The sequence below is a fragment of the Bombina bombina genome, chromosome 6 (assembly GCF_027579735.1).
Source record: "Bombina bombina isolate aBomBom1 chromosome 6, aBomBom1.pri, whole genome shotgun sequence".
Lineage (NCBI taxonomy): Eukaryota > Metazoa > Chordata > Amphibia > Anura > Bombinatoridae > Bombina > Bombina bombina.
The window spans coordinates 35625083-35649536 of record NC_069504.1 but is presented as its reverse complement, the minus strand read 5'-3'; the positions used below and the strand labels follow the sequence as shown (position 1 = coordinate 35649536).

The 24454-nt window shown below is 36.3% G+C and overlaps 1 protein-coding gene across 3 annotated transcripts in view; it reads right to left on the bottom strand.

The window, feature by feature from the left end:
- The window catches only part of TSPAN33 (tetraspanin 33), a 130402-nt gene that overhangs the window by 26102 nt on the left and 79846 nt on the right, over nt 1–24454 (bottom strand). For all 3 annotated transcript variants that reach the window (XM_053716357.1, XM_053716359.1, XM_053716358.1), the window contains exons 3-6: nt 22740–22867; nt 22366–22440; nt 21425–21520; nt 1023–1151 (exon numbers count right to left, since the gene is read on the bottom strand). In XM_053716357.1, coding sequence (XP_053572332.1) covers nt 1023–1151; nt 21425–21520; nt 22366–22440; nt 22740–22867 — 428 coding nt within the window. The remainder of the gene's footprint in view (nt 1–1022; nt 1152–21424; nt 21521–22365; nt 22441–22739; nt 22868–24454) is intronic.

The window sequence follows — 24454 nt, the reverse complement described above, 5'->3', positions numbered from 1 at the left end:
GGCTGAGCATGTTTCAGGGTCATGGGATGTGTACCCGGTCCGGTATGAGAGTGCAGTTCCCTTCCGTGTTTTGTATATATATATATATATATATATATATATATATATATATATATTAATGTAAACAATATACATATATATATATATATATATATATATATACAGTATATATACCTATATATCTATAGGAATATATAGGTAAAGGTAAATACATATATAAATATATATATATATATATATATATATATATACACACACACACACACATGTATATAAAAATATGTATTTACAACAAAAATAAGATTTTCCTGTATGTGAAGAACATGTGAATATAAATATTAATAACTCCTGTCGGGTTAGCGCATGAGCAATAAGTTAGGTTTTTTTCTGTGCTCTCCATTGAAGTCTATAGGGAGAATAAGTTAGTGTGCATCGGGTTTTGCTGGCACGCAGAAGTTTTATTTTCAACTTGTAATACCCAAGCTAACCCGCGAGCGCAAACAGATTACTTCTAGCGATGTTTACACTCAAGCGGGAGCACTAAATATGGGTGCTGCCATTTTGGAAACTTTGTTACACTGCAGGTATCGGAAGGAGAGTTGCTGCACACGTGCAAACATTAGCACTGGCATGTAGTGAAATACAGATTTCAACATGGCTGCACCCATGACTAGAGAGAGATGGGGAATAACCTCAATACTTAATAAATAGATAAATTGACATAAATACAGATAGATAGATAGATAGATAGATAGATAGATAGATAGATAGATAGATAGACAGACAGACAGACATACTGATAGATAGATAGATAGATAGATAGATAGATAGATAGATAGATAGATAGATAGATAGATAGATAGACAGACAGATAGAAAGATATTTATAAGCACACCATATACTTTTCCAGGCTAGATTTCGGAAAAACAATGCCAAGTCCTTAAACATTTTGTTCTTAAAATCATATGGGCACATGGTATGTGACACAAATAAATATTACTGATATAAACTGGTATCCTCACATGGTCATCAAGGTCCAGGCAGCAGGAGTATGGCACAGAGCAGCGTTCTCGACTCAGGTTCTCAGATGAGCAGTTAAAATACATGTTCTGAGACCAATCCTTGTAGGAGATGCCCCCACAGCAGCTGAACTGGCACCAGGCAGGGCAGAATCACAAATAGGAGAAAGGGAGAAGAGAAATGTTAAATCCCTATTTATTTACCTTTTTCACTTTCAACAAGAAGAACACTTTAAAGAGAGCTTAATAACTGAAGATCACAGTCACTTGAAAACAACATCAGGCATATGAGGTGTCCGCAACCAACTTTCTGTATGGGGTTTTGCTTTTGTGGCCTATGAAGTAGGTGACTAATATAAATAGAAAGAGAAGCAGTCTGTAAGGAATGAACAACAGCTCAGTAACTCATTCTATTGCCCAGTTACCACCTGGGAGAAGCTTATTTTAGTCCAATTGTGCTTTTCATCGAGGAAAACTTTCCTGAAGTACATCAGTCTGATCCCGACTAACAAAATCAGAGGAGAATTTTCTGGTATTTTGGGGCTGCAAAATACAAGGCAGTTCTCCTCTGAACAAGGGAATTGTAAACCACAGACAATTGTTTCGGCCTCGTCAGTAAGATGCACCCACATCCCTCTAAGAACATTGGGCAAGGAGTCCACGTACAGGTTCCCTCATCACCCTTAGGGAGACTTTCCCCAGGGTCATAATACAAAGAAAAAAAGAAAGAGAAGCAGTCTGCCAGGAACTGACAAGGCCCAAAGGAGGCCAAAACGATCTTCTGGGGTTGCCATTTCTCTTGTTCAGAGGAGCATTATCTAGTTAAGTGGGATCAGATTGATTTACTTCAGGAAAGGGTTCCTCTGTGAAAAGCCCAATTGGGCAAAAAGAAGCTGCTCCCAGGTAACCAGGCAATAGAACAAGCCTATGAGATGCTGCTCCCAGGTGGTAACCAGGCAATAGAACAAGCCTATGAGATGCTGCTCCGAGGTGGTAACCAGGCAATAGAACAAGCCTATGAGATGCTGCTCCCAGGTGGTAACCAGGCAATAGAACAAGCCTATGAGATGCTGCTCCCAGGTGGTAACCAGGCAATAGAACAAGCCTATGAGATGCTGCTCCGAGGTGGTAACCAGGCAATAGAACAAGCCTATGAGATGCTGCTCCCAGGTGGTAACCAGGCAATAGAACAAGCCTATGAGATGTTGTTTGTTCCTGGAAGACTGATTCTTAAAAACAGTAAATCAAAATAAACTCTTTTTAAAGGGCCATGATACCCAAATTTTGAAACACTTGAAAGTCATGCAGCATAGCTGTAAATAGCTGACTAGAAAATATCACCTGAACATATCTATGTAAAAAAGAAATATATTTAACCTCAAAAGTTCCTCAGTAGCCACATCTCAATGTAAAGGACTTCTAAGCAGCAAATCAGTATGTCTGTCCCGGGACAGTTAAGGGAGTGAGTTTTCGTGCACACTCATCTTATTTCCCTATTCAGTTTAAGGAGGTTTACCATGGAATCTCATGAGAGTTAAGTCAAATCTCATGAGATCACAGTAAAAGAGTTCATGACCTCAGCACTGTTGATGCTGATTAGCTGCTGTTCATTTCTTCATTGTTTTGATACCTGCAGCTGGGCAGCAGCTGAATTATAACTTTTTACACAGCACTTACTCTGGTGAGCTGAGGAACTTGTGAGGTAAAATATCTTCCTTATTTACATAGAGATGCTTAGGCAGGGGAAAAACTACAGGGGGTGCAGAGGTCGCAATTTTTTTTTTTAATGAAAAACGATATCATGTGAGTGCGACATGATGCTTCACTAGTGTCTCTGACTAAAGGGGTTAGTCTTTCTGTTTTACCCATTGGTGTTTGTGTGTGTGTGTATGTATGTATGTATGTGACTGTGTGTGTATGTATGTATGTATGTATGTATGTGAGTATTTATGCATGTATGTGTGTGTGTGTGTATATGTTTGTGGAACCAGCAAATTACAGATCTTGTTACTACAGCATGGGGGGTAAACAGTGTCACTATACAGTACCACTATATACAGTACTGGGGGGGGGGGCTAGACCATGTCACAGACTACTGTGATCACTTTATAAAGTACTGTGGCAGGTAGGGTCAGGCCAGCCATCTCACTGGCAGATTACAGACTGTGTCACTGACTAACTATATACAGTACTGGTGGGTTAAACAGTGTCACTATATACAGTAATAGGGGTCAGACCATCTCACAGACTGTGGGCACAGGGTACCTCCTTTTGCAGACATGTAATCTGATTCACAATTTTTTTTCTGTGTTAAATGTTAAAAAAAAGGATATGTATCAAATTCACTTTTTTTGGGGTGGGGGGGGCCCTTCTTAGATTCTCGCACCTGGGCCCTGTGGTTTCTAGTTATGCCTCTGTGCTCAGGTGATATTTTCCTGTCAGCTTTTTACAGTTATACTGCATCAGTTTCAAGTGATTTAGCATATGAGTATTATGTCCCTTTAATAAAAGAAAATGTCAATATTGCTTAAAAATATATAACTTTCTTCTAGTTGCTCATCCTCATCTCAAAAGGCAAATATAAAATTATAAAAAGTGCTATAGATAAGAAACATATTTTACCTGTGGCAATTTACTTATTATGACAAAACACATGGTTCTGTATTACTACTTACTGCGAGAGAACGCTGCAGCACATTCCTCTGTAAGGCAAGGGATTAATATACAGCTGTGAACATTCAGACCCTGATGCGCACTGAGACACACACAGAGAACACAATCATATGGCAAACACACACATACAGGCACACACATACAGTATATACTCAACACTGATATTGGTATTTGCAGCAGAAATAGTAAGGTCCAAATGCCACTTTACAGGTCTCATCTTGAGTACTGTATACAGTTATTTAGACCATATCACCAGAAGGATATAAGTAAACTGGAATCTGTTTGAAGGAGGGCTACTGAAATAAAGCACTGACCTAAACATGTATAGCTTACAGGAGAGAGGAGAGAGAGGTGAAATGAGCTAAACTTTCAAGAGCAGCACCAGAAGAAGAGGTCATGATCTCAGGTTGAAGGATAACAGGTTAAGCAGTAATCTGCGGAAGCACTTCTTCACAAAAAGGATCACTGATTCATGAAATAAAACACTGTGGGGGACTTCAAGTATTCCTGGGATAAGCAAAAGACTCTACTACATACTAATTAATTCCTGGGATAAGCATAAGGCTATCCTACATACTAATTAATGCCTGGGATAAGCATAAGGCTATCCTACATACTAATTACTGCCTGGGATAAGCATAAGGCTATCCTACATACTAATTAATGCCTAGGATAAGCATAAGGCTATCCTACATACTAATTAATGCCTGGGATAAGCATAAGGCTATCCTATGTACTAATTAATGCCTGGGATAAGCATAAGGCTATCATACATACTAATTCATGCCTGGGATAAGCATAATGCTATCCTATGTACTAATTAATGCCTGGGATAAGCATAAGGCTATTATACATACTAATTAATGCCTGGGATAAGCATAAGGCAATCCTACATACTAATTAATGCCTGGGATAATCATAAGGCTATCCTACATACTAATTAATGCCTTGGATAAGCATAAGGCTATTCTACATACTAATTAATGCCTGGGACAAGCATAAGGCTATCCTACATACGAACTAATGCCTGGCATAAACACAAGCCTATACTACATACTAATTAATGCCTGGGATAAGCATAAGGCTATCCTACATACTAATGAATGCCTGGGATAAGCATAAGGCTATCCTACATACTAATTAATGCCTGGGATAAGCATAAGGCTATCTTACATACTAATTAATGCCTGGGATAAAAATAAGGCTATCCTACAAACTAATTAATGCCTGGGATAATCATAAGGCTATCCTATATACTAATTAATGCCTGGGACAAGCATAAGGCTATCCTACATACAAACTAATGCCTGGCATAAGCATAAGGCTATCATACATACTAACTAATAAGTGAGATAAGCATAAGGCTATGCTACATACTAATTAATGCCTGGGATAAGCATAAGGCTATCCTACATACTAATTAATGACTGGGATAAGCATAAGGCTATCCTACATACTAATTAATGTCTGGGATAAGCATAAAGCTATCCTACATACTAATTAATGCCTGGGATAAGCATAAAACTATCCTACATACTAACTAATGCCTGGGATAAGCATAAAGCTATCCTACATACTAACTAATGCCTGGGATAAGCATAAGGTTATCCTACATACTAATTAATGCCTGGGACAAGCATAAAGCTATCCTATGTACTAATCAATGCCTGGGATAAACATAAGGCTATTCCTACATACTAAATAATGCCTAGGATACGCATAAGGCTATCCTATGTACTAAATAATGCCTGGTATAAGCATAAGGCTATCCTATGTACTAATTAATGCTTGGGATAAGCATAAGACTATCCTACATACTAATTAATGCCTGGGATAAGCATAAGGCTATCCTACATACGAATTAATGCCATGGATAAACATAAGGCTATCCTTCATACTAACTAATGCCTGGGATAAGCATAAAGCTATCCTATGTACTAATTAATGCCTGGGATAAGCATAAGGCTATCCTATGTACTAATTAATGCCTTGGATAAGTATAAGACTATCCTACATACTAATTAATGCCTGGGATAAGCATAAGGCTACCCTACATACTAATTAATTGCTGGGATAAGCATAAGGCTATCCTACATACTAATTAATGCTATGGATAAACATAAGGCTATCCTTCATACTAATGATTGCCTGGGATAAGTATAAGGTTATCCTACGTACTAATTAATGCCTGGGATAAGAATAAGGTTATCCTACATACTAATTAATGCCTGGGATAAGCATAAGGCTATAAACATACTAATTAATGTCATGGATAAACATAAGGTTATCCTACATACTAATTAATGCCTGGGATAACCATAAGGCTTTCCCAAATCAGGGGTCAAGTCTTACAAAACAAAAGTGTGGTAATTCTCCAAGATTTCCACCCTGCACACAATTAATATTGCTTTACACACACACACACACACACTGTATTTATATCTATATAATCTATACATCTAGGTTAATGAAAGCAAATTAAATCCAATGATGGGTTGAATGGTTGCCTTTTGGCCAGATATTCCTCGTCTGTCACATAGTCTCACCCACTTAAGGTGCAATAGTCATATTTCTGCTGAGGGGAGCTAAATAACCCCAGAGCAAGCCACACAGAAATGTAAGCACCATGTGTTCCCCACAGTGCGGGGTGATCACACAGCAGGATCGCTGACAGGCTTACATTTAGTGTATTGTAGGAAGTGTTACTGCCCATTACTAGAGGATCTCACTATTCCTCTAAGCAGATCATGCTTCAGCTACTCCCACCAACAACAGCAGTGTTTACTGAAGCACTTCTGTCCAGGGTGAACTTAGTTCCACCTGTAAAAATAGTGCAGGAACTCTATTCCCATGCGTTCCCACTGGACTTGACCCCATACTAACTAATGCCTGGGATAATAATAAGGTTATCTTATGTACTAATTAATGCCTGGAATAAGCATAAAGCTATCCTACATACAAATTAATGTCTGGAATAAGCATAAGGCTATGCTACAAACTAATTAATGCCTGGGATACGAATAAGACTATCCTACATACTAATCAATGCCTGGGATAAACATAAGGCTATCCTACATACTAATTAATGCCTGGGATAAGCATAAAACTATGCTACATACTAATTAATGCCTGGGAAAAGCGTAAAGCTATCCTACATACAAACTAATGCCTGGGATAAGCATAAGGCTATCCTATGTACTAACTAATGCCTGGGATAAGCATAAGGCTATCCTACATACTAATTAATGCCTGGGATAAGAATAAGGCTATCCTACATACTAATCAATGCCTGGAATAAGCATAAGACTATGCTACATAGTAATTAATGCCTGGGGAAAGCGTAAAGCTATCCTACATACAAACTAATGCCTGGGATAAGCATAAGGCTATCCTATGTACTAACTAATGCCTGGGATAAGCATAAGGCTCTCCTACACATTTATTAAATGTGCCCAGGAAATGTAGGCACACTGGATGGGCGCATGGTTGTTATCTGCCATCAAATTAATGTTTATGTTATATCTATGTTTCTATACACGCACACACACACTCTCTCTTTTTTCCCACACACACTCATAGAAAAACACATTTATAAACATACTCTCTCACACACATATATAAACACAAACATGCATACACACACATATTCACATACATACATACACACATATTCACATACATACACATATACACATACATACACACACACATATTCACATACATACACATATACACACACATACACACACACACATACACATATACACACATATACACATACATACATACATACATACATACACATATACACATACATACAAACACACATTAACATACATACACATATACACATACATACACACACACATGCATACACATATTCACATACATACATACACACATATACACATACACACACACACACATATACACATACACACATATACACATACATACACACACATATTCACATACATACACATATACACATACATACACATATACAAACATATACACATATACACATACACACACACATATTCAGATACATACACATATACACACACATACACATGCACACATATACACATACATACACATACATACACACACACATATACACATACACACACATGCACACATATACACATACATACACATACATACACACACACATATACACATACATACACATGCACACATATACACATACATACACATACATACACACACAAATATACACACACATACACATGCACACATATACACATACATACACATACATACACACACACATATACGTACACACACACATATTCACATACATACACATATACACACATATACACATACATATACACACACACATATACATACACACACACATATACACATACATACACATATACACATACATACACATACACACACACATATACATACACACACACATATTCACATACATACACATATACACATACATACACATATACACATACATATACACATTCTTTTACACACACATATACACACACATAGATACACATTCTTTTACACACACATATACACACATAAAGATACAAATTCTTTCACACACACACACATAGATACATATTCTTTTACACACACATATACACACACATAGATACACATTCTTTTACACACACATATACACACACATAGATACACATTCTTTTACACACACATATACACACACATAGATACACATTCTTTTACACACACATACACACATACACACATATACACATACATACACATGCACACATATACACATACATACACATACATACACACACACATATACACACACATACACATGCACACATATACACATACATACACATACATACACACACACATATACGTACACACACACATATTCACATACATACACATATACACACATATACACATACATATACACACACATATATACATACACACACACACATATACACATACATACACATATACACATACATACACATACACACACACATATACATACACACACACATATTCACATACATACACATATACACATACATACACATATACACATACATATATGCACATTCTTTTACACACACATATACACACACATAGATACACATTCTTTTACACACACATATACACCCACATAGATACACATTCTTTTACACACACACATAGATACACAATCTTTTACACACACATATACACACACATAGATACACATTCTTTTACACACACATATACACACACATAGATACAAATTATTTTACACACACACATATACACACACATAGATACACATTCTTTTACACACACATATACACACACATAGATACATATTCTTTTACACACACATATACACACACATAGATACACATTCTTTTACACACACATATACACACATATAGATACACATTCTTTTACACACACATATACACACACATAGATACACATTCTTTTACACACACATATACACATAGATACACATTCTTTTACACACACATATACACACACATAGATACATATTCTTTTACACACACATATACACACACATAGATACACATTCTTTTACACACACATATACACACACATAGATACACATTCTTTTACACACACATATACACATACATAGATACACATTCTTTTACACACACATATACACACACATAGATACACATTCTTTTACACACACATATACACACACACATAGATACACATTCTTTTACACACACATATACACACACATAGATACACATTCTTTTACACACACATATACACACACATAGATACAAATTATTTTACACACACATATACACACACATAGATACACATTCTTTTACACACACATATACACACACATAGATACACATTCTTTTACACACACATATACACACACATAGATACAAATTATTTTACACACACATATACACACACATAGATACACATTCTTTTACACACACATATACACACACATAGATACACATTCTTTTACACACACATATACACACACATAGATACACATTCTTTTACACACACATATACACACACATAGATACAAATTATTTTACACACACATATACACACACATAGATACAAATTATTTTACACACACATATACACACACATAGATACACATTCTTTTACACACACATATACACACACATAGATACACATTCTTTTACACACACATATACACACACATAGATACACATTCTTTTACACACACATATACACACACATAGATACACATTCTTTTACACACACATATACACACACATAGATACATATTCTTTTACACACACATAGATACACATTCTTTTACACACACATATACACACACATAGATACACATTCTTTTACACACACACATAGATACATATTCTTTTACACACACATATACACACACATAGATACACATTCTTTTACACACACATATACACACACATAGATACACATTCTTTTACACACACATATACACACACAAAGATACACATTCTTTTATACACACATATACACACACATAGATACACATTCTTTTACACACACATATACACACACATAGATACAAATTATTTTACACACACATATACACACACATAGATACACATTCTTTTACACACACATATACACACACATAGATACACATTCTTTTACACACACATATACACACACATAGATACATATTCTTTTACACACACATATACACACACACATAGATACACATTCTTTTACACACACATATACACACACATAGATACAAATTCTTTCACACACACACACACATATACACACACATATATGCACATTCTTTTACACACACATATACACACACATAGATACACATTCTTTTACACACACATATACACCCACATAGATACACATTCTTTTACACACACACATACACACACATAGATACATATTCTTTTACACACACACATAGATACACAATCTTTTACACACACATATACACACACATAGATACACATTCTTTTACACACACATATACACACACATAGATACAAATTATTTCACACACACACATATACACACACATAGATACACATTCTTTTACACACACATATACACACACATAGATACATATTCTTTTACACACACATATACACACACATAGATACACATTCTTTTACACACACATATACACACATATAGATACACATTCTTTTACACACACATATACACACACATAGATACACATTCTTTTACACACACATATACACATAGATACACATTCTTTTACACACACATATACACACACATAGATACATATTCTTTTACACACACATATACACACACATAGATACACATTCTTTTACACACACATATACACACATATAGATACACATTCTTTTACACACACATATACACACACATAGATACACATTCTTTTACACACACATATACACACACATAGATACACATTCTTTTACACACACATATACACACACATAGATACACATTCTTTTACACACACATATACACACACATAGATACATATTCTTTTACACACACATATACACACACATAGATACACATTCTTTTACACACACATATACACACACACATAGATACACATTCTTTTACACACACATATACACACACATAGATACACATTCTTTTACACACACATATACACACACATAGATACAAATTATTTTACACACACATATACACACACATAGATACACATTCTTTTACACACACATATACACACACATAGATACACATTCTTTTACACACACATATACACACACATAGATACAAATTATTTTACACACACATATACACACACATAGATACACATTCTTTTACACACACATATACACACACATAGATACACATTCTTTTACACACACATATACACACACATAGATACACATTCTTTTACACACACATATACACACACATAGATACACATTCTTTTACACACACATATACACACACACATAGATACACATTCTTTTACACACACATATACACACACATAGATACACATTCTTTTACACACACATATACACACACATAGATACATATTCTTTTACACACACATAGATACACATTCTTTTACACACACATATACACACACATAGATACACATTCTTTTACACACACACATAGATACATATTCTTTTACACACACATATACACACACATAGATACACATTCTTTTACACACACATATACACACACATAGATACACATTCTTTTACACACACATATACACACACAAAGATACACATTCTTTTATACACACATATACACACACATAGATACACATTCTTTTACACACACATATACACACACATAGATACAAATTATTTTACACACACATATACACACACATAGATACACATTCTTTTACACACACATATACACACACATAGATACACATTCTTTTACACACACATATACACACACATAGATACACATTCTTTTACACACACATATACACACACATAGATACACATTCTTTTACACACACATATACACACACATAGATACAAATTATTTTACACACACATATACACACACATAGATACACATTCTTTTACACACACATATACACACACATAGATACAAATTATTTTACACACACATATACACACACATAGATACACATTCTTTTACACACACATATACACACACATAGATACACATTCTTTTACACACACATATACACACACATAGATACACATTCTTTTACACACACACATACACACACACAGATACACATTCTTTTACACACACACAAACACACACACAGATACACATTCTTTTACACACACACATACACACACACAGATACACATTCTTTTACACACACACACACACACATACACACACACAGATACACACACATATAGATACAAATTATTTTACACACACATATACACACACATAGATACACATTCTTTTACACACACATACACACACACAGATACACACACACTATTATGTCTTAAAAAGGTTTGTGTAATTCTCTTATTTTCAAATATGAAGCTTCCTAAAAGGAATACTCACTTCATAAGGGACTGCTGCTACAGGAGAATATTATTTATTGTGAGAGGAAAAGGTTCATATAATGAAATATGGTTACACAAATATATTGTCGTGTTTATAACAGAATAGCTTAATGGCTGCTTTTGTTACCTCAGGTTCTCTCACAAACACTGGGGTGGGAATCCCACACAGACAGCATCATGTGATTAACACACACAGGGGGAAAGGCTCCCAAACACAGCATCATGTGATCAACACACACAGGGGGCAAGGCTCCCAAACACAGCATCATGTGATCAACACACACAGGGGGCAAGGCTCCCAAACACAGCATCATGTGATCAACACACACAGGGGGCAAGGCTCCCAAACACAGCATCATGTGATCAACACACAGGGGGCAAGGCTCCCAAACACAGCATCATGTGATCAACACACAGGGGGCAAGGCTCCCAAACACAGCATCATGTGATCAACACACAGGGGGCAAGGCTCCCACAGACAGCATCAACAGATAGAGGGTGTGGCTTCCACACAAATAGCATCATGTAATCAACACACGCACCGGGGGTGGGGCTCCCACACAGACATCATCATGTGCTCAAAACTACCAAACATACAAACTTATAGACACACAAACATACAAACTTATAGACACACAATATACAAACTTATAGACACACAAACATACAAACTTATAGACACACAATATACAAACTTATAGACACACAAACATACAAACTTGTAGACACACAATATACAAACTTATAGATACACAATATACAAACTTATAGACACACAAACATACAAACTTATAGACACACAATATACAAACTTATAGACACACAAACATACAAACTTGTAGACACACAATATACAAACTTATAGATACACAATATACAAACTTATAGACACACAAATATACAAACTTATAGACACACAATATACAAACTTATAGACACACAATATACAAACTTATAGATACACAATATACAAACTTATAGACACACAATATACAAACTTATAGACACACAAACATACAAACTTATAGACACACAATATACAAACTTATAGACACACAAACATACAAACTTATAGACACACAATATACAAACTTATAGACACACAAACATACAAACCTATAGACACACAATATACAAACTTATAGACACACAAACATACAAACTTATAGACACACAATATACAAACTTATAGACACACAAACATACAAACTTATAGGCACACAATATACAAACTTATAGACACACAATATACAAACTTATAGACACACAATATACAAACTTATAGACACACAAACATACAAACTTATAGACACACAATATACAAACTTATAGACACACAATATACAAACTTATAGACACACAAACAGACAAACTTATAGACACACAATATACAAACTTATAGACACACAATATACAAACTTATAGACACACAATATACAAACTTAAAGACACACAAACATACAAACTTATAGACACACAAAGATACAAACTTATAGACACACAATATACAAAATTATAGACACACAATATACAAACTTATAGACACACAAACATACAAACTTATAGACACACAATATACAAACTTATAGACACACAAACATACAAACTTATAGACACACAATATACAAACTTATAGACACACAATATACAAACTTATAGACACACAAACAGACAAACTTATAGACACACAATTTACAAAAACTCTCACACACACATGCTCCATGTACTAAGAAGCAAAAGCTGCTTTGGAGCCTTTGTTTTGTGGGCTTGCTTATGCAAGTCTGCTCACACCTCTGAGGCTGCAGGGATAAATCACCTGTCATTTATTAGTGCATGGGGGTGTTTGGCCGGTCCCTGCTCTGGCACTTGACCTGTGGGAGCCAAGAACACACACAGAAATCTCGCAGGCCATCTCCTTTTTCACAAAGCTGTGAGACTATGGGGCTGATTTATTATGCCAGTATTGAGCCTTCAGGCTCGCCAGAAACAGGAGTTAAGAAGCAGCGGTCTTAACTGGACCGAAAAGATTCCCTGACAGGAAGATCAGGGAGGGCGAGGGTTACTGAACACACATCCAAAATCCCCCTTATAGTAATATATACATATAGGGGGGCAGTGTCTAGTGCTAAATATATGGATTTGAAAGAAGGGTAGAGAAACAAAAAGAAAGCACTATAGTGGCACACTTATACTATATACAGATAGTGTGAACACTCAAATTAAATTGTATTCAAATTTATCAGTGAGGGGATGGGAAAACCGGAGTGATTAATTAATTAAAACTTAACTTTTACTAAATTGAATTAATATAAAAAGTGACTATGCACTCATGTCAAAAAGCAAAAAATAAAAACTCAAATAAATGGACTGCTCCCTGTATGTATAAGAACAGAAGGCCTTAGGCTCTCCGAACGGTTGGAGGTGGAAATAGAATTTATACTGTAAGGCAATCCTCAATAGGTTAAGCAAATGTGCAACTATAACATTACCTTTAATTCCTTCACCTATTATGAGCACGTGCTGCCTACTACATGGGGTAAAAATCGTCCATATGTATGGGTACTTTTAATGGAACAGGGAAGGATGTGTCAAGTAACACGTGTGTTAAGTGTGGTGATTGGTGTAACTGGAATAAGGCAGAGAGATTAGATAGTTTCCAAATTATTAGGATGGCCACTTGAGTGGCTGAGCTGAAAAACTAGTTTTGCGTAATGGTAACCAGTTGTATTTACTATTTACCTTTTAAATACATTGTTATATCGCAATACCAACAGGATCTTTCAGGGATGAGGGGTCCTATCTAGGCTTACATTATCAACAGCTGATTACCTCTTAATACCGTTTGCAATATCACAATCATATAAGGGAATATTTCCCTCTAACAGTAATATAAATAAAATATAATCTTAGAGTGTGGTATTGAGGATGCTATATCCCGTTGCAACTCATTCCCCAAGAGATAGTGTTACCTTCTAGAGCTAGGCTAGATCACAATAGCAATAGAGTCTAGCAGGGATATATAACCCTGTTTAGGCTTACGTTCTAAGCAAGTGGTTGCTTCTAGTATCGTATTACAACAATATAATCATATAAGGGCATATTCCCAGAGATAGTTCTATATATTCTATAAGAAAGATGCTATCTTAGATAACCTGTTAGTGCCGTATTGAGGGTTTTAGAACACTGCTGTAGCTCACATCTAAGTGGTTAATTTACCTTCTAATACCAAGCTGAACCAAAGTCACTCCAAACTCAAAATTACACCGACTAATTACTTTCTAATACCGTATCACAAAATCGTAATTTTGTGGGAGACAAGATTACCTTTTAATACTGCATTATATATATTAGTAATTAAGTAGTTTAGATATAATATATGTATCCAGGAAAGGCCTTTGACAAAGCAGTTGTGAAACGCGCGTCAGACGTTTGCACTGCTCCCTAGTATGTAGATAGTTATTTTTTAAACTCTCCTTGTAACCGCTGTAATTTGTAAGCAGAAAGGTTGAATCTATTTTCATATACTTGACTTCTAAACTGCTCTCCTAGCAGAACTGCTAATCTAGTTACTATTTTTGGGGGTTAATCTGTTCTTATGTTCCTGGATACATATATTATATCTAAAATACTTAATTACTAATATATATAATGCGGTATTAAAAGGTAATCTTTTCTCCCACAAAAATGTGATTTTGTGATACGGTATTAGAAAGTAATTAGTTGGTGTAATTTTGAGTCTGGAGCGACTTTGGTTCAGCTTGGTATTAGAAGGTAGTTTTTCAGCTCAGCCACTCAAGTGGCCATCCTGATAATTTGGAAACTATCTAATCTCTCTGCCTTATTCCAGTTACACCAATCACCACACTTAACACACGTGTTACTTGACACATCCTCCCCTGTTCCATTAAAAGTACCCAAACATATGGACAATTTTTACCCCATGTAGTAGGCAGCACGTGCTCATAATAGGTGAAGGATTTAAAGGTAATGTTCTGTTTATAGTTGCACATTTGCTCAACCTATTGAGGATTGCCTTACTAGTATAAATTCTGTTTCTACCTCCAACCGTTCGGAGAGCCTAAGGCCTTCTGTTCTTATACATACAGGGAGTAGTCCATTTATTTGAGTTTTTATTTTTTGCTTTTTAACATGAGTGCATAGTCACTTTTTATATTAATTCAATTTAGTAAAAGTTAAGTTTTAATTAATTAATCTCTCCGGTTTTCCCATCACCTCACTGATAAATTTGAATAAAATTTAATTTGAGTGTTCACACTATCTGTATATAGTATAAGTGTGCCACTATAGTGCTTTCTTTTTGTTTCTCTACCCTTCTTTCAAATCCTTAACTGGACCGCCAGCTCTGAGGCGGCAGACAGCAATCCGCCCTTTCACATACGATCGGGTTAATTGACACCCCCGTTAGCGGCTGATTGGCCGCGAATCTGCAGGGGGCGGCATTGCACAAGCATTTCTAGTGAAATGCCTGTGCAATGATAAATGCCGACAGCGTTTGCTGTCAGCATTTATTGATGTGTGGCATACATGATCGCTACAGAGGATCTTGTCCATTCGCACCTTCATAAATCGGCCCCTATATATATCTATATACATTTAGCTTGTTATATGGGCATTACAAGTAGTATAAATACTAACCTGAGATATATGTGTGTGTCTCTCTAAGGGATTTGCATGGGACATTATAGGTTAAGTGAGCATGTGAGTGTTTTAGGCTAATGATTTAGTTAATTTAGTAGTATAAAAGTGCTTATTATTAGTTTTGTTACCTATAACTGATGGAGCGGGTAGTGTCAGCCAATAATGTGCGGGGGGGGGGGGGTAAACTCAGTGTGTCAGTGTGTCAGCTTATACTCAAAACCACTGTTACATTTGAAAACTTTGAAAATTGAGACAGGTAAGGTTGTGTTATAGGGCTGTGACCGAAGACAAAGCCAGAGGAAATTCCTGTCTGTAGTTATTTCTCCTGCTGAAAAAAGTATACAAAAACCCCCCAAAAAACTCATGTATGCTTGTCACATGCACAGGTCTCACAAACCCAAAACGTTACCATAAAATATCAAGCACTTAATGCTTCTATGGCAGAGAGCGATTATGCGCAAAGTGGTGCTGCTTGTTTTTTTTTTTTTTTTTATTAGCGTCTAACTACTTTAATAGAGATCTCTGTATAAATCATCAGTGGCGTCACTGGGGGGGGGGGGGGGCGGGCCGCACCCGGGTGACACCCACCATGGGGTGACACCAAAAAAAAATTCTTTTTTTTTTTTTTTTTAATTTTATTGAAATTCATTTTTTTTTATTAGAGGGGCTGGCATTTGTGAACATTGGTGGGACTGGGGAAGATATAGACACACAATTTTTTTGCCCCTTGAGCCAGTGCTGCAATTTCAACAAATAGTTTTCCCGGCTGCTTTTGCTTGTTTGTACTTTGCTTCTCCCCTGCCCAGTTTCGCTATGAATGTTGTGGGCATGCCGTGGGGCTTGCAAAGTTGCGCTGCTAACCTAAACCTGCCTGCCTATCTGTGCTCACTGAAAAAAGGGGGGTGGGGCGTGAGGGCGCTAGTGAAAGCTTAAGAAATCTAAATGGTGAATATTTAACACAGTATGTGTCTATGTATTCAGTGTCTGCTCAAATAATTGCTTTAAATATATAAAACTAAATTTTTCAGTGTTTGTTTATATAAATATTGTGTAATAGTTTGTGTTTTTTAACGTTTTAGGATATATTATGACCATATATCATAATTTATAATAATATGAATAAAGTGCACTGTGTGACAAATTTTCTGCAACCAAAAATTCTTTGATTTTTAATATACACTGCTATATAGAATCAATATTTCTCTTGAAAATTTCATACGTTTTAAACTTTGTATTTCCAAATGTATTAACTTACAAATTCTAAGTATACCGATGTTCAAATATATATCTTCATTCAAATACTATATAGGTATTTCTCTTTTGTACAAATATATGCCAAAAAAACAACAAAAGAGGAGATTAAATGTTAATAAAAGTTATTTATTATAACAATATAAAAATCGAATTAAATAAAAGGGACGTCTCCCCAAAATTAAAAAATAAAAATAAAAACAGTATCTGTTAACAGTAGATTCTGAATTCCTAATAATTTCTGCAACTCTGTATAAACAAGGGAGTCTTTGCAATCAGGTTTCTAAGGATTTCCCATTGCCGTATTTTCTTAACAGAAATATTTCTTATTATGGCAATTTAAAGTTGTACAAAGTCAGTAAGGTTTTACAGTATGCAGTCCCAGACTTAGCGGTTCAAAGTGAGGCTAGATGAATATTGTGATACTTAGCGTATGAGTTACCTTCTCCCTTACAGCCGGTTCATTCACTGCTGTTTTCCTCGATGCGACTGTAAACTCAGACCCGCCGCATGTAGTCGGCGTCTGACGTCACTGCCTGGTCTTTGATCTTCTGAATCCGTTATTAAGTAACAGTTTGGCTCTTTAACTTTTCAGAGCCTCTGTGTTTCAAAAAATCCTGCACTTAGTGTTGTACACGCAGGAAAGAGATGCTTGAAAGATGTTATGTAGTAGTTGTTGGTAGTAAAAATAACCCGGGTTATACTGTCATAACAATTTTTCAATTGCTTAATTCAAAAGCTTGTAGAAAAGTCACTTAGTACCACTGAGGGTCACAGGAATCACTGGAAGCCACCAAGGGTCACAAGGGTCGACGCGTTTCGCTCTTATTCAGAGCTTTATCAAGATACTTGTGAGTCCTGAAGAGAGAGCAGTATTAGACTTTGATTCAAGGATGGGGGAAAGCTTGACTGTGACCCTGCAGTCATGTGATACACATTACCTACACTGACCAGGCAGTGACGTCAGATGCCGACTACATGCGGCGGGTCTGAGTTTACAGTCGCATCGAGGAAAACAGCAGTGACTGAACCGGCTGTAAGGGAGAAGGTAACTCATACGCTAAGTATCACAATATTCATCTAACCTCACTTTGAACCGCTAAGTCTGGGACTGCATACTGTAAAACCTTACTGACTTTGTACAACTTTAAATTGCCATAATAAGAAATATTTCTGTTAAGAAAATACGGCAATGGGAAATCCTTAGAAACCTGATTGCAAAGACTCCCTTGTTTATACAGAGTTGCAGAAATTATTAGGAATTCAGATTCTACTGTTAACAGATACTGTTTTTATTTTTATTTTTTAATTTTGGGGAGACGTCCCTTTTATTTAATTCGATTTTTATATTGTTATAATAAATAACTTTTATTAACATTTAATCTCCTCTTTTGTTGTTTTTTTGGCATATATTTGTACAAAAGAGAAATACCTATATAGTATTTGAATGAAGATATATATTTGAACATCGGTATACTTAGAATTTGTAAGTTAATACATTTGGAAATACAAAGTTTAAAACGTATGAAATTTTCAAGAGAAATATTGATTCTATATAGCAGTGTATATTAAAAATCAAAGAATTTTTGGTTGCAGAAAATTTGTCACACAGTGCACTTTATTCATATTATTATAAATTATGATATATGGTCATAATATATCCTAAAACGTTAAAAAACACAAACTATTACACAATATTTATATAAACAAACACTGAAAAATTTAGTTTTATATATTTAAAGCAATTATTTGAGCAGACACTGAATACATAGACACATACTGTGTTAAATATTCACCATTTAGATTTCTTAAGCTTTCACTAGCGCCCTCACGCCCCACCCCCCTTTTTTGTATAACACAAAATTAGTCTGAAGGACTTATTTACTGTGAGGTGTTTGGAATCACTGTTTCCAGCGCTCTACTTATCTCACTTACACCTTGTATCTGTGCTCACTGCTCAGTGACATGTGGAGCAGTGGAGTCACTCACTGCTGTGCTGTCTCTCTAAACGGGAACTGGCAAATCATGAGGGGATGCCTGGCACCTAACCGCATGACTGTTTGACACTGTCTTTAAAGTGAAGGAGCCACGTATGATGCCCACCAGACCATTACGGTTACGGTACACTAAGTGCACACTGAACAGGTAGGAGGGCGGGCAGGGGTCTGGGGGTGGGCAGAGTGCAGAGGTGATTGGCCATAAGAAGCAGTAGGCACGCGGCCCGGGGCTTTGCACTGACAGACTTGGAACAGAGTCAGAGAGCAGAATTTTCATAGTTTGCACCTAAACCTTTTCTTTAGTGATTTATTTTTAGAGTGCTCTGTTTATCTTTCATTTGATGCTCTGCTGAGCCAGGGAGCAGCTCTAGGCATGAGCTTTATAATTAATGCAGTGCAGTTTACATATTTTGTATGTGTGTGTCTGAGTTTTTGTGTGTGTGTGTGTGTCTCAGTGTTTTTGTGTGTGTGTCTGAGTGTGTTTCCGAGTGTTTGTGTGTGCATCTGAGTATGTTTTAAGGGTGTCTGAGTGTTTGTATGTGTGTTTGCCTGTGTTTTTGTGTGTGTCTGCTTTCTGGGGGGGGGGGGGGTGACACCATAACTTACCGCACCGGGTGACACCAACCCTAGTGACGCCACTGTAAATCATAACAGATGAAATATCTACATCTACTTTGTTTTTTTGTAAATAAAGTTGCTGTTCAGCCATGTAATAATTCTCTGCATGAGCGACACAGAATACAAAGCTAAGTAAGGACAAAATACTCACCTCTTTCTGACCATAATCTATAAATGTCTGTAGGTTCCGATTGTCTCGATAGTGTACGATCGCATTACCGATGATCTCGCTCACTTTCCCCCGCGCCTGTAACAGACACATATTAATTACCCACACCTCATGCTCCCATAATGTAAATTAAAATAAAAAAAATGTGACTTTAAACCTTGTTCAACAACTCTTATATTTTAATATTATTTATAATATTTGTTACTCTAGTAACTAGAGAAATAGTATATGATATGTAGAACTGCATTAAAAAAAGGTAAATGTAAAGGATACTTGGGATATGCATAAGGAAATTAAAAACTTTCAAATAATCTCAAGTTTTATAAAAGGCAGGTTTATTTTGTATTTTTTTTCCCATGTACAAAGATGTTTATTCATCTGTAAGCTATATGTGGGTGGGTGTTTATATTTGCATCTGCACTGCTTTTCCTGTGTAGAGGATAATACTGGGCAAAATTCATTAAGGTCTCACGAGCCTCTCCAGCTTTACTGGCCTCACCGACCTCTCCAGCTTCACCAGTCCCTATGTTATTGTTTGCCACTAATTCACTAAAAGAGAGTTGTAGTCATTTTGCTGAATCTGCTGCATAGAATAACTCAGGAACTGGTGAATCTGGGGGTATTGGGAGGCAACTAGGGAATTTTTACCATTTTTAAGAATAACAACTGTTTCTGCAAAGGAAACGCTGTCAGTGAAATGTCATAACATTTACTAGAAGTTTCAGTTCTAATGCATGAGCACTGCAAACAATGCTTCCATTTAAAACAGAAAGGTCTTCATGCGCAATTTAAACTTTAATCTCCCTTTACATAGAAACATCTCAAACGTCTACGGCACTGTTGTGTCAAATGGCTCAGCACTCGCAGGGTTAAACAGTAGTCCTGACCAGCCATAATAATGTGAAGTGCCTGAATGTGATCACCTTGTCGGAGTAGACAAAGCCCAGGATGCCGGCAGCCAGCTGCAGTAGAAATATGACAGTCAGGCACACCGAGAACTGCAGGGAGACAAACAGAACGCAACAGCTAATTAGTGTATGAACGTGAAAAAAGCAAAGTGCAAGACAACTTCAACACTGATTCTTATTAACTCCAAAACTCTATATGCTCACGGGCAGGTACAAGTCTATTTTACATTTACCCCTGTGGCTACCAAAACAACACAAGCAGTAATTTACTGGTGGAATCTTCCGACAACACCCTTCACATGTCCTCCTCTCTGGTACCTGAGTATTTAGCACTGCTCAATCTGTCACTGGCAACATGGTACAAGGAACCATCATGGCTTGGCGCTCACCGCTTGCAGGAGACAGATATTCTCTCGTAGAGTCCCAATACAGCCACAGAAAGTGATCAGGAACATTAATATCCCAAGTGCAATGAGCAGCAGGGCTGGGTCTACATCAAGACAGGCCATGGCAGCTTCTGAAAAAAAAGAAACAAGACAGGTCACCAATTCATCTTAGAATGCTCCAAATGACGTGTGTGTCTGTCTATAAACACCTATACACAAACTGTGAATAACTGCTTGTAAATACAATAGATAATTGTACACTTGATACGATATCCTTGCACTCAAAGAAGCGGTAAACAATTTTCAAAACAGCAACTTCTTTATTTCCATATTAAAACAAAGCTTCAAGTGGAATTAAAATCCAAAAGCGTTTTGTCAGTTAAGACATAACTTTCTCAATGGCAGAAGGAGCCATTGAGAAAGTTGTCTTAACTGCCGAAACGCGTTTGGCTTTTAATTTCACCTGAAGCTTTGTTTTAATATGGAAATAAAGAAGTTGCTGTTTTGAAAATTGTTTACCGCTTCTTTGAGTGCAAGGATATCGTATCAAGTGTAGGTATTTCTTCTGGAGACGGCGATGAGGTCTCTGTTTTTTCCTGGGCACCTTTGAAGTGGTACAGTGGTTTCCGTGGGGAAAATTAGTACAAACACACAGAGTGCACAGCGTGAAGAGCGTGACAAGGTGGATCTTTAATGAATAGATAATTGCACCCTGCTCTCTTGACGAGGCAAAGAACTACTGAGATGGAAGGGAAAGTAAGAGGGATACTTAAAGCTCTGGTGTGGGGTATCTTTGCCTCCTCTTAGTAGCCGAGTGATGTAATTACCAAGATTGTGGTCTCGTGGACACAACCATTAGAAAGAAATATCGATTGCTTTATTGTAATTATAAAATTACGCTGTAGAAGTTTTTTTCCAAAGCGTAGTACAGAAAATAGAAAACATACATAAACGCATTCACAAATGTACACAGCAAGACACACAAACATGTTACCGTGATACTATACAAATAAATAATAGTAATAACATGTGTAACTGTGTAATATATCAGTGATAGTTATGGAGATTTTGTGCCAGTAATCTATAAACTGTTAACGGATATATTAATATCTTTTCAACATTAATGTAAAACAATTAATTTATCTAAGACAATGATCAAGCAAATCAGCAGATAGATCTAAAGATTAAGGGCTAGATTATAAGTGGCACTCTAAATTATTGCGCGCCCGCAAAAACAGAAAAATTATTTGCAGATGCGCGATTATCAGTCATTACAAGTAGCTGGTTATTGCTACCACGAGATCTCAGTTTCATTGACTAGGCAGTATTTTGTGGCTAAGTTGGTGGGAGTGAAAAACAGCACTGAAAGGTGCCTTTAAATTGCGGTCTATGGGAATTGTGTGTTCCTAGTAAATATATATGTATATCAGCATATACATATATATTTATACTTGCTGCCATCATTGCGCAACTTACCCCTTTCACTGGCACTGAAGTTCTGATGCCGTCTCTGACAGCCTATGGAAGCGCGCTCTCGTAAGCGCAATGCTTTCCAAATTGCTGTGAATTTATAATACCAGTGCACATTAGCATGCACTGGTATTACACTGGTATTTCATGAAAGCGATTTATTTAGCGCTCCACTTGTAATCTGGCCCTAAATTGCTCTTTGTTTATCTAGTCTTACTAATACTTATGCAAAGAATCAGTCACCATTC